This window comes from Phoca vitulina, unplaced genomic scaffold (genome assembly GCF_004348235.1).
Source record: "Phoca vitulina isolate PV1807 unplaced genomic scaffold, GSC_HSeal_1.0 scaffold54, whole genome shotgun sequence".
Lineage (NCBI taxonomy): Eukaryota > Metazoa > Chordata > Mammalia > Carnivora > Phocidae > Phoca > Phoca vitulina.
In genome coordinates, this window is record NW_022589757.1 from 9,037,907 (window position 1) to 9,051,147 (window position 13,241).

At 36.2% G+C, this 13,241-nt stretch overlaps 1 protein-coding gene across 7 annotated transcripts in view; it reads right to left on the reverse strand.

The window, feature by feature from the left end:
- Positions 1-13,241, reverse strand: part of NME7 (NME/NM23 family member 7) — a 270,694-nt gene that overhangs the window by 200,519 nt on the left and 56,934 nt on the right. For all 7 annotated transcript variants that reach the window (XR_004297617.1, XM_032389414.1, XM_032389418.1 and 4 more), the window contains 2 exons: positions 9,937-9,987; positions 8,469-8,676 (listed from right to left, as the gene is read on the reverse strand). Coding sequence is in view for 6 of the 7 variants with exons in the window: in XM_032389414.1 (XP_032245305.1) it covers positions 8,469-8,676; positions 9,937-9,987 (259 nt within the window). In the remaining variant the exon portion in view is untranslated. The remainder of the gene's footprint in view (positions 1-8,468; positions 8,677-9,936; positions 9,988-13,241) is intronic.

Genomic DNA, 13,241 nt, shown 5'->3' on the forward strand with positions numbered 1-13,241 from the left:
CACCTTGGTCTATGCCCACCACCAATTCTCCCTTTGACGACTCCTAACTGATGTCCCAAGCCAACCTCCCCCACATATACACACCTACACCCACCTGGCCTGATCTACTCTTAACCCAGCAGGCAGCAGGAAACCTGTAAAACATCATGTCGCTCCTCTGCACAGAACTCTCCAATGGCCTTTCACCTGACATGTTTTATGTCTATTTATTTATTATCTAGCACCCCTCCAACCATCAGAATAGATGTAGGCTCCAAGTGAGTCAGGACCTTGTCTTGTTCACTAGAGGTTTCTCAATATTTTGAAATGACTGAAATTCAGAAACTGATAAATTCTGCATGTGCTAAATAAAATATATCTATCCACATTGCACAAATGAGAGAAATGACACCCTGAAAGCCTGATTAACAAGCCCTTACAGGTTAGCAAGTGGCAAAGCTAGTATTTAAATCCAGGTCACACTGGTTCCAAAGACCTGAAGAACCTTTTCCATCATCTGGCTTTCACAAGTAAAGAAGCTGTGCTCAGTTGTTCTACCTCTAGTTTTAGCCAATTATTGGGCCAACTATTTTGGCCTCAACTTTCATTTCTTTTCTTCCTCAACTTTTCAAAATGAAAATGCCAGCTTTCTCATTTACATATGCTGAATAAATATGTATTTAAGGCAAGGAATATAAAGGTTTTATTTAAATATACCTTCCTAGTGAAAGTAATGCTATTTCATGCTTTTGCTTTCTCTTTCTCCCTGCACAGGTTGTCCTTTCTGTCCCAATTATCAATCTAAGCCAACATTTGCAAGAGCACTTCTACTAGGTCATTGTTATGGCAACTAAATTAGAGACCTTACACAACAAATGTAAAGTCACACAAAAAAATTTTCCTTTGTGATTTGAGCTGCTTACACAAATTGCATAAAGCTCTTCTCCTTCCACATCAGGGAAATCCAAATCAAAACCTCAATGAGATACCACCTCACACCAGTCAGAATGGCTAAAATTAACAAGTCAGGAAATGACAGATGTTGGCGGGGATACAGAGAAAGGGGAACCCTCCTACACTGTTGGTGGGAATGCAAGCTGGTGCAGCCACTCTGGAAAACAGTATGGAGGTTCCTCAAAAAGTTGAAAATAGAGCTACCATATGATCCAGCAATTGCACTACTGGGTATTTACCCCAAAGATACAAAAGTAGGGACCCGAAAGGCTACGTGCACCCCGATGTTTATAGCAGCAATGTCCACAATAGCCAAACTGTGGAAAGAGCCAAGATGTCCATCAACAGATGAATGGATAAAGAAGATGTGGTATTTATATACAATGGAATATTATGCAGCCATCAAAAGGAATGAGATCTTGCCATTTGCAACGACGTGGATGGAACTGGAGGGTATTATGCTGAGCGAAATAAGTCAATCAGAGAAAGACATGTATCATATGACCTCACTGATATGAGGAATTCTTAATCTCAGGAAACAAACTGAGGGTTGCTGGAGTGGTGGGGGGTGGGAGGGATGGGGTGACTGGGTGATGGACACTGGGGAGGGTATGTGTTCTGGTAAGCGCTGTGAATTGTGCAAGACTGTTGAATCTCAGATCTGTACCTCTGAAACAAATAATGCAATATATGTTAAGAAAGAAAAAAAGAAGAAGAAGAATGTAGCAGGAGGGGAAGAATGAAGGGGGGGAAATCGGAGGGGGAGAAGAACCATGAGAGACGATGGACTCTGAAAAACAAACTGAGGGTTCTAGAGGGGAGGGGGGTGGGAGGATGGGTTAGCCTGGTGATGGGTATTGAGGAGGGCACGTTCTGCATGGAGCACTGGGTGTTATGCACAAACAATGAATCATGGAACACTATATCTAAAACTAATGATGTAATGTATGGGGATTAACATAACAATAAAAAAATTTAAAAAAAAAAAAGCTCTTCTCCTTCCAAGAGTCCCTGCTATTACTCTTAGCCTTTTATATGTTCCTAACTGCCTAGAAGGGAAAGACAGAGATATGGAACTTTCTCAAAATATAAAATAAAGACTCATGGAGTCTTCAATTTTTTTTTACTCTATTTTATTTAACAAATTGTAAAGTATACAGTTGCACTGCATAATTTCTCCTAAGATCCATGGTAATCTCACTAAAACATCTGACTACTCTACATTCATATCTTTAATTACCCTAATAAAAGTATCACGAAATGGTTGCCAGTTAAAAGTTTCTCCAAAACTTTTACATTATAATTTTAAATAAATATCATTTTTGTAAATGACCTGGACTAAAACATTAAAATATTGAACTCTCTACATACTCTAATATCAAATAAGGAATCTGTTCTCAGAAAATCCAAAAAATTCAGAAATGAAACACAAAGTCCCATGACTTAGTTTCAGTTTTATATTTAGCTCCATGATGCAGCCTTATTTACAAATAAAAACAAATGAGAACCTAACAAAATGTCCAAAAGTAAGGGGATGTTTAAATAAATCATGTTCTATTCATACAATAAAATATTCTGCACCCACCAAAGTTTACTCTTATGACAGTAATCTGCTAACATGTAAAATGTTATATTAAGTGAAAAAAACGAATCAAATTAAATTAAAATCATGTGTTGGAGAGGATGCAGAGAAAGGGGAACCATCCTACACTGTTGGTGGGAATGCAAGCTGGTGCAGCCACTCTGGAAAACAGTATGGAGGTTCCTCAAAAAGTTGAAAATAGAGCTACCCTACGACCCAGCAATTGCACTACTGGGTATTTACCCTGAAGATATAAATGTAGTGATCCGAAGGGGTACATGCATGCCAATGTTTATAGCAGCAATGTCCACAAATAGCCAAACTATGGAAAGAGCCAAGATGTCCAACAACAGATGAATGGATAAAGAAGATGCAGTATACACACACACACACACATACACACACACTGGAATATTATGCAGCCATCAGAAAAATCCGAAATCTTGCCATTTGCAATGACGTGGATGGAACTAGAGGGTATTATGCTAAGCGAAATAAGTCAATCAGTGAAAGACAAGTATCATATGATCTCACTGATATGAGGAATTTGAGAAACAAGACAGAGGATCATAGGGGAAGGGAGGGAAAAATGAAACAAGATGAAACCAGAGAGGGAGACAAACCATAAGAGATTCTTAATCTCAGGAAACAAACTGAGGGTTGCTGGAGTGGTGGGGGGTGGGAGGGATGGGGCGGCTGGGTGATGGACATTGGGGAGGGTATGTGCTATGGTGAGTGCTGTGAATTGTGTAAGACTGATGAATCACAGACCTGTACCTCTGAAACAAATAATACATTATATGTTAAAAAAAAAAAAAAAAAGTAGGAAGGGAAAAATGCGGGGGGGGCAATCGGAGAGGGAGACGAACCATGAGAGACTATGGACACTGAGAAACAACTGAGGGTTTTAGAGGGGAGGGAGGTGGGGGATGGATAAACCCGGTGATGGGTATTAAGGAGGGCACATATTGCATGAAGCACTGGGTGTTATATGCAAACAATGAATCACGGAACACTACATCAAAAACTAATGATGTAATGTATGGTGATTAACATAACATAATAAAATAAAATAAAAAACTAATGATGTAATGTATGGTGACTAACATAAAATAAAATCAATAAAAAAAATTTAAATCATGTACATGGTGTTTAGTTCATAAATTATATAAATGATTAAGGGAATGAGCTGGAAGAAATATGCCATAAACAAACTATAAACATCAGGGGCAGGATTACTAATGCCAAACGTTCTTTTCTCAATTTCCAAATTCTCCAGAAGTGTTTCCATTACTTCTGTGTTCTAAAAGACTGTAATGGCACCTGGGTCGCTCAGTCAGGTTAAGTGTCTGCCTTCAGCTTAGGTCATGATCCTGGAGTTCCTGGGATTGAGCCCCACACAGGCTCCCTGCTCAGCGGGGAGTCTGCTTCTTCCTCTCCTTGCTCCCCTCTGTGCTCTCTCTCACTATCTCTCTCTAAAAAATAAATCAAATCTTATAAAATAAAATAAAATAAATAAAATAAAATAATAAAATAAAATACTGTAATGTTTAAAACAAGGTAGGCCGCCACTTTCAGCATACACAGTGGAGGCTGGTGGGTAAGCACGGGGCTGTGGAGCCAGAGGTGCCCAGGCTCAAGTCCTCATGAGGCCAAGGTGCTTAAATTCACCGAGTCTCAGTTCCTGGTAAACTGGGATGATATAAGCAAATGCATAGGAGATTGTGAGAATTAAATGAGATACTAAAGTGTCTGGAACAGTGCCAGTCACATAGTGAGCACCCAATAAACATAAGGTTTGTTCTTGTCTTGAATTCCAAAACTTTTGTGAACACCAGTGACCTAGATCCTGGAGGTATGAAAATAAATTGGACATCCTCAAAGAATTCACAGTCTACTAGGAGGGTAAACATAAACACAAATGCTTTTAAAATATGGTAAGTAATAGAGGTATGCAGTAGGCATGAAGCAAGCATCAAGGAAGAGTACCTCACACAGAGCCAAGAAATTGATAATAGTTGAGCAGAGTTGTTGTTACTGGTTTTTAAGTTTTGTTGAGGTCCAATTAACATACTTTAAACTGAATATATTTAAAGGATACAATTTGATAAGTTTTGACATTTGTTTATTCCTATGAAAATATCACCACAATCAAGATAATAAACATATCAGTCACCTTCCTTTGGATAATCCCTTTCTTCTGCCTCTCCCTGCCTCCCCTACCATTAACCATTACCATTACCTCCCTTACCATTAATAAGTTGGCCCTATGACCAATGATTGTTTTCCACCATTATGAATTAGTTTAATTTTTAACAATTTTACTTAAATATAGTTATATAGTATGTACTCTTTTGTCTAGCTTCTTTCACTTAGGAAGATTATTTTGAGATTCATCCACTGTAGTGTATATCAATATTTCATTCCTTTTTATTGCCAAATATTATTCCATGTGTTAATATCATGATTTGTTTATCCACTCATCTCTTGGGACATTTGGGTTATTTCTAGTTTTTGGATATCACAAATAAGGCTGTTATGAACAAAACCATCATGTACAAGTCTTTGTATTGATATTTGCTTTCATTTCTCATGGGAAAATACTTAGGAGAGGAATGGTTGGATCATAGGGTAGGTGTATGTTTAACGTTTTAGTTAACTGCTGAACTGTTCTCCAAAGTGATTGTACCCTTTTAAATTCTCAGCAGCAGCGTGTGACAGTTCTAGTTTCTCCTCACACTTGCCACTTGAAATGGTCAGTCGTTTAAACCTTAGCCATTCTAAAAGGTGTGTAGTGGTATCTCACTGAGGTTTTAATTAGTACTTCCATAATGTGTGCTTATATACCATTCATGTATCATCTTTGATTAAGTGCCTGTTCAAATTTTTGCCCATTTCTAATGGCGATGTTTATTTTCTTAATAGGTGTGAAATCAGCATAAAGAAAGACAAATAGATCAATAAAGCAGAAAGAATCCAGAAATATTCACAGATATATAGTCAACAAATATGACAAATGTGCAAAGGCAATTAAGTGGAGAAAAAATTGTGATTTTAACTAATGGTGCTGGAACAATCAGATGTCTATATGCAAAACAATAAATTTTGGTCATATGCTATACCATATATAAAAATTAACTCAAAATGGATCGTGGAGCTAAATATAAAAACAAAAACTGTAAAATTTCTAGAAGAAAACAAAAGGGAAAATTTTGTGACCTTGGATGAGGTGACAATTTCTTTTTTTTAATTATGTGCAGTTAGCCACTGTATAGTATATCATTAATTTTTGATGTAGTGTTCAATGATTCATTAGTTACAGATAATTTCTTAGATGAGACACCACAATGAAAGAATGAATTGATAAACTGGACTTCATCAAAACTAAAAACTTCTACTCATCCAAGGACATTGTTAGAGAGAATAAAAATGCAAATAACACACTGTGAGAAAATATTTGCAAATCATATTTCTCTCTTCAAACAATAAACACCTTCTCCCCCATCCTCACTTTTAGCTGTTTTTGACCTTGCTTCCTATTCTCTTATTAAGAAAAGTGAGGCAATCAGAATAAGCATCTGTACCCACATACTCTGCCTTCCCATTTGTTGCACCAGACGACTACCCCTGCACCAATGTGCAGTCAACCTGGGCTCTAATTTCCACTCATTCTCACCTAATCAATGACATTGTGCCAGGAAGTCTTCCTCTTTTCCTATATCCTCAATTTGTCACATCTGTAATTCTTCTCATCTTAAAAAAAAAAAAAAAGACCCTGCTTTTCCTCACATCTACTACCTCATTTCTTTCCTCAACTTGCATCAAAAGTCCTCAAAAAAGTTTCTATATTCACTGTCTCCAATTTTCTTTTAAATCCATTCCAGTAGGACTTTGCCTCCCCTCCTCCATCTCTTACCAACTTCACCAATGACTCTGCATTGCAAAATCCAAGAGTCAATTCTCAGTCCGCCTCTTTCTTGAAGATCTGCCTCATTTGACCCCACTGATCATTCTCTCCCTTTACAATACTTCCACACTTGGTCTCCAGAACATAATTATGTCTGAGTTTTTTCCTTCTACTTCACTGATGGCTCCTGCTCTACCTCCTTTGCTGCATCCTCCTCCCCAACCTTCTACTAGGACAGAAAGGCTCCATCTTTGTTCTCTTTTCTTCTCTATCTGTACTTTCTCTGAGCTAATCTCAACCAGTCTCTCGCGGCTTTAATGCCATATGGGTGTCAGTGACCCCATATTTATGTCATTAGTCCAAACCTCCCTCCCCAACTCCAGACTCCCATAACTAAATTTTTTGCTTAACGTCTCTCTACTTTGATAACTAACATCCACGTTAAGTTTGCAATGTCCAAAATGTAACTCCTGAGTTTCCATCCATACTGACCCTAGCCACAGCTTTCCTTATTTCAGGTTAGGTAAATTGGAGCCTTTCAGTCCTTCAGGCCAAGAACTTTGGAGTAATCCTTGCTATCTCTTTTTCTCATATTCTACATTCAATCTGGAAGGAACTATTGTTCATTTGACCTTCAACCATTAAAATGTATTTTAAAATGTATCTATATACTCTTCTCACTGCTACCACCCTAGTCCAAGCCAAGATCTCCCTGGATTATTGTAACAGCCTCTTAACTGGGCTCCCTGTTGCTACTCTTGTCCTCTACAGTCTATTCTCAAAGCAGTAAGCCAGTATGGCCCTTTTAAATGCCCAGTCAAACATGTCAGTCCTCCACTTAAAACCCTGCAAGGGCTCCCAGCCTACAAGACCATGTGATATCTCTCCTGATTATTTCTGTGACCTCATCAACCCCTCCTTCCCTCACTCCCATCCAACTACACTGTCTTCTTTCCTGTTAATTGAATGAGCCAAGCAGAAATACACTATTCAAGGAATAGCAAGATGGTCAGTATACCTGGGACACAGTGAATAAGGGAGAGACTGGTTGGAGATAAAGTCGGAGAGACAGAAGGGAATCAGATCAGGTTAGAGCTCTGGAGGCTACAATAAAGACTTGTGATTCTTTTATAAAAGAGATAAAAACTCACTGGAGAGTCTTTAATAATTGAATTGTTAATCTGATTTGTTTTTAAAAGCTCACTCTTGGCCTAGTTAATGTTACGTGAGCAAGGTAAAATTTTTATAAATTGAGTGTAAGAGGAGAAGGAAGAGGAAAGGAGAATTAGGAGGCTTTTGCAGTAGTCCAAACAAAATAGAACAGTGACCTAGACCACAACAATCAGATTCAAGGTCTAATTTGAAGGGAGAACTGAAAGAATCTGTTGATGGAGCTGTAAGAAAAAGAAAAATTCAATTATTAAAAAACTGCCTACTATTATTTTAATGAAAGCATGACCAGACTAAAAACCACCTTATATTAGCTGAGAAACTTGTTGTGATGCTAAGAATAAACTTGCAACTTCATCAAATCAACATCACCATAACCCAGTATAATACCTTGTTTATATGGATTTAAAACAAGAAGTAATGGTAGGAAGCATAAAAACTTTTTCATAAACACTAGCTCCAAATGGGAAAAGAAAAGGATGTTAAACTTGAAGATGGCATTAGATCTGAGTCAAAAACAAAATATATGAAATGATGCTTCTTTCTGAATATTTACTATCCATCACCTGGTCTCACATGAAGTCAGTAATTCAAACATTGATGAGACTGAATAATTTAAGTGGCTTTGGAACGTAAACTGGGATGATGAGTATTTTAACTGGAAAAAACTTATCTTGGCCATGACCAGGTTACCAGTTCACAAAAGAGACATATTACTGAACCACTGTTTAATACTAGGCAAAGAGTCAAGGTTTTCTCTACTCTTAGATCAGCTGTAGAAGCTGTCCCAAGTCAGCAGTGACAGAAATGCTTTACTCTAACACAAAACATTTAACAAAACAAAAACAGAATTAAAATATTTTTAAAACACCTTACTCTGGCAGCAGAAGCAAAAGAATTGGGGCCATGAGCTGCGTTTCTTATGCCATCGCTTCCGAAGAGGGCTCTCAGGCTTCCAGGAGCATCCGTACGAGCCATCCCGGAGTTTGCGGGTCCAAGCAATCTTTTCCACTCACATATGGCATCATCTCTTAAAATCTCCATGGCAATAGTAGGACCACTTGTAATAAACTGGATCAGCTCACTACAGAACAAGTAAAAGCTTGATTTGCTTCATTTTTCTGTCAACCTACGTATCTCTGTTAATAAGAATATATTACAATTGGAGTACTTCAATACACATATGAGTATTATGATCTCAGAACTACTGGATATAGTGAATTCTGCATGGGCAAAATAAAATTTTCATAAATTGAGTGTTTTGTGGTAGCCTGAGTCACTACAAAACACTAGTGTTGTCAAATCATTTACTGTTGGGAAAAAAAAAAAAAAATCAGTGTTTCATTGAATTTAAGACTACTTCATTGACTTAAAATGCATATTATTGATCAATTGATTATTGCTTCTCCCATTGCTCTGAAAGGTACAGAAGGATCTTCCTTTTTATTTTAATGTGGTTTACCACTGCAGTCAAATAAAATTTCATAATATAGAAAATGATGAGAGTGGTCTTATGTTTACAGTTAGAATTTAATTTTTGTGTAGATTAGAATTCAAAGGATGACAGTAAACTTTCAGTCAATAAACAATGAGTTGGTCTAGTAATAAAGAAAAAACAGAAATTAACAGGCCTTGAAAAAATATCCTCTAATTACTATAAAAGCTACTCTGTGATATTCTTATCTCAAGTTATTAAAGAATACACACAGGTTCTTAATTAAAAATCCAGCACTAAGTCACAGTAGCCCAAGCCATGAAAAGCAGCAGCTCATTTTCTTTTGCCACTAGTTTGTTATACATATACTAACATATACTATTTCAAGGAACAAAAGTATTAGTTAATAAGGGCTCTGTGAACATTGTTTTATGTATACAAGAATGCCAAGAGCACAACAAAAACACTCAACCCAGGGGCGCCTAGCTGGCTCAGTCAGAAGAGCTAAGAGTTTGAGCCCCATGTTGGGTGTAGAGATTACTCAAGTAAAAATCTTAAAAACCTTTAAAAATCTTAAAAACCTTTTAAAAAATACTCAACATAAAATATAATTATCACTCTTTTAATCTACTGAAATCTAAAAAGAAAGCTATACCTTTTCTAATTTAAGCAAATCATCCTATTTGCTTCTGATTAAAGTTTAAGATATTTAATGATAAAAATTCTAATCTAATAGGAGGACAGAAAAAAACAATTCTTAGAAAATAGTTCTCTACAGTTGCAAGATGTTCTATGATCCTTTTGACAGATGCTTTTCATGTCACAAATTTCTGAGTTGTAAAAATACAATTCTTTAGTTTTTTGGGATATCCTCCATTGTAAACCACTTGCCCCAAATTCAGCACCTACTTTAAAAAGGGCCTTGACTGATGGTCTATATGAAAATCCATTGCTTCTTTCCTGTAAAATAATCAAAATGACAACAGTTAAGAATTATATTTAAAAAATTATTTTACTAAAATATTTTAGCTTTCATTAATAAAATAAAATAAAGATGAAATCCTCTTTTGATCTGTATGTAAACTGATTAATGACTTTTCACCAAATATTCTGCTCAAATCCTCCCCCTTTCCAAATTTTTTGCTACCTGAATATCTATTAAGATATAAAATTACAATGAATACAAGAGGCAATATTTACTTTTCTGCTCATGTTCATATCTACTATCTTCCTTTGCACCACCATCTTTAACATTCTTGAAACAAAGTTTAACATTCGACCAATAAGAATTATTTGTTCTTTAGAGATCAAATAAGTTACATAAAAAAATGCAAAGCCACCTTCAAATTCGGAATTTGTCACTTTCTTCTTCAGGTTTTAAACTTGAAAGGGTAGGCTAGAATTTAATTTAATAGTTACAGTTTTCTCTCTTAGATCTTACGTTTTAAAAGCTGCTTGACGAATTAAGCATATCAATGTATTCCTATTCGTTATTAATATATTAAAAACTAATGCTTTAACTGACATCACCCAAAAAAGGGGGCAATATGGAGATACTCAGAATTTATTAAGGGCAATAGGGATTTACCTTGTGAATCTATATTCCCACTAAAGAGTATCTACAGAGCCACTGAAAAGATAATGGACTTCAAATTGATTAGCTAAAAAGTCTAAACAACTCTTTATTTTAATCAAATCAGGTATCTCTCAAACTTGGACAGTTTTAAAGGCTTTAAACTGAATTCACAGTATGTGACAAGATTATCAACATCAACAGAATCATCCTACTCTGGTTAGTGAACATGACTATGGTGTGCAGTAAAAGTCAGAACGAACTCTCAAAAAAAAAAAAAAAAAACATCAACTACTTTTCAAAACATCAAAGATATTAAAGTGTCCTCTAGCAAAGGATTATCCTTTTGGGCGTTATAATTTAGTATGCAATGTTTTAAGATCTTATGGGCCTACTACAAAATGAATTCACATAATAAAGTATATCAGGGCATACTCTTATTCAAACCAAATGTACTGAGATATTTTCTTTGGTTATAGAGAGATTATGAAAGTATATTATGAAATATGATAAATAAAATTCATCCCAAGAGATGAGAGGGGGAAAAAAACTTATCTTTCTAGAACCTATTATGCTAGCATTAAATTATTTTTCACAATAATATATTAAAATATGTATGAATACCTATATTTTACATATGAAAATAATGAAGTTCAGCATGATTACATAACTTGGACAGGGGGGTTTGAACCCATATCTCTGGCTACAAATCTCTGTTTATGTCCTTTCTGTTACCAACTGCAGAGGTCAGGAGAAGAATTCACAAAAATGAAATGGATATATTATAGCCTAAAGTGAGGTATAACTGGATGTGTGGAAAAACTCATGTGGGAGCAATCTAAAAGAGTTAGCAGCAAGACAACTAAAACAACCAATTCTAAACATTTCAACACAACTGAGCTATTTAAAAAAGAAAAAATCATAATCTTTACTATTGGTGAAAAGAAAAATCTTAATTACTAAAAGTGTTTCATTGTTTCCTTCTTACATGTCACTGACCCCGCAGTTATCTCTATTCAACATCCAAAATTGAAACCAAGATGAGAGTTCACGAATTTTTCCCATCATCCTTACCTAATTCCTCCCTTAAAAAGTTGAGACGGAGAGAAATATTAACAAGTGCATCCCCACTTAAAGGAGGTTCTGTTATTGTTTTGTTATGTCTTGCTGGGTTTTTATAAGGAAACCATTCTCCCACAAAGATTTATCCACTAATGCTTTCCTGAGATATTTGCTAGTGCCCACCTTGAATCAGGCACTAATCTAAGAACTAGGAAGTACAAAGTCAGATGGAACTCAGCTGTTGTCTTTCAGATACTGTCATGATGGAGGAACTTATATTTGAGCAAACAAGTTTAGCAAAGATTTAAGCACTAGGAGACACTCCTCCACAGGTCTCTGGTACTCCTAGCATGTCTTACTGGGTACACCAAGAATGCAAGGACCCAACTGCCCTTTATCCTAGCCTTTTCTCAGTTATGTTTACAGGGAGCAACTTTGAGGGATGAGGTCATGTCTCTCTTCAGCACAGAGAGCAGCCTTGTGTACCACTTGCTAATGAAACAGTGGATAACCCAAGTTCAATGCTCCTCAGCTATGATGCAATCAACTGTGTATACAACATACACCTGGATCCATATCATATTATGCCCACGGGACATGGAGGCAAGGAGCACCAATATAAGCATGATGCTCATGCTGCCTGCTGTACCATAAGAAAGTCTTTTGTCTCTAACCCAGATGTTCCACATCTTCTGCCTAGCATCCATGAAAGAGTAAAAGGCTAACTTATTAGCTTTTAAGTTGGGCAAAATCCAAGACTTGACAGTAAAACTAATAGAGATCTATGAGGTGCTGTAAAAAAATTAAGGAAGCAGTTTTCTTGGGCATCTTTATCTTGGGGAGTTTGATGCCAAATTTATCAAGCACTAGCAGTGGAGAGGACATATAGTGCAGAGGACATAAACAACTTTTAATCTCACTAAAACTACTCAAAGTCATTTCTCCAGAATTCAGTCCCATTACCTGCTGTGAGAGCAAGCATTCTTGATACATACAGAAATAAGACAAATTTAACTACTTACAAAGGGTCATGACCTAAGTTTCACTAAACAATAATATCACTAGTATTACTGCTCCTAACAACAATAGCTATCATTTATATATACTTACTATGTCCTGGGGTTTTTCAAACTAATTTGCATACATTAAACTCACGGAACCCTCACAGCAACTTTATGATACAGGTGGTTATAATCTCCATTTTGCTGATGAAGAAAATGAAGTAGAGAGTAAATTATTCAGAGTCACACACCTAGTAAGTGTTGCACTTATATGCAATCTGGCACTAGATTCTGTGCTCTGAAACATAAGCCTCCTGCCTTTCTAGAAAATATGTAAACTGAAAGACCTTACATGGGAAAAATTCACATTAAATATATGTCTTTGTTGGGGTAAAATTGAAGGTGTTTTGTTAAGATTTCTAGGGATCAGACTTATCAAAGCTGTGTTGAATATCTACTGCTATCCATTATCCCTGTACTCACAGAGCCAAAAATGCAACTGTCCCATAAAATATATACATACTCAGGAACAGCAGTGAAAAGACACCTAACCAAAAATAAACAAAAAACCCCCTGTG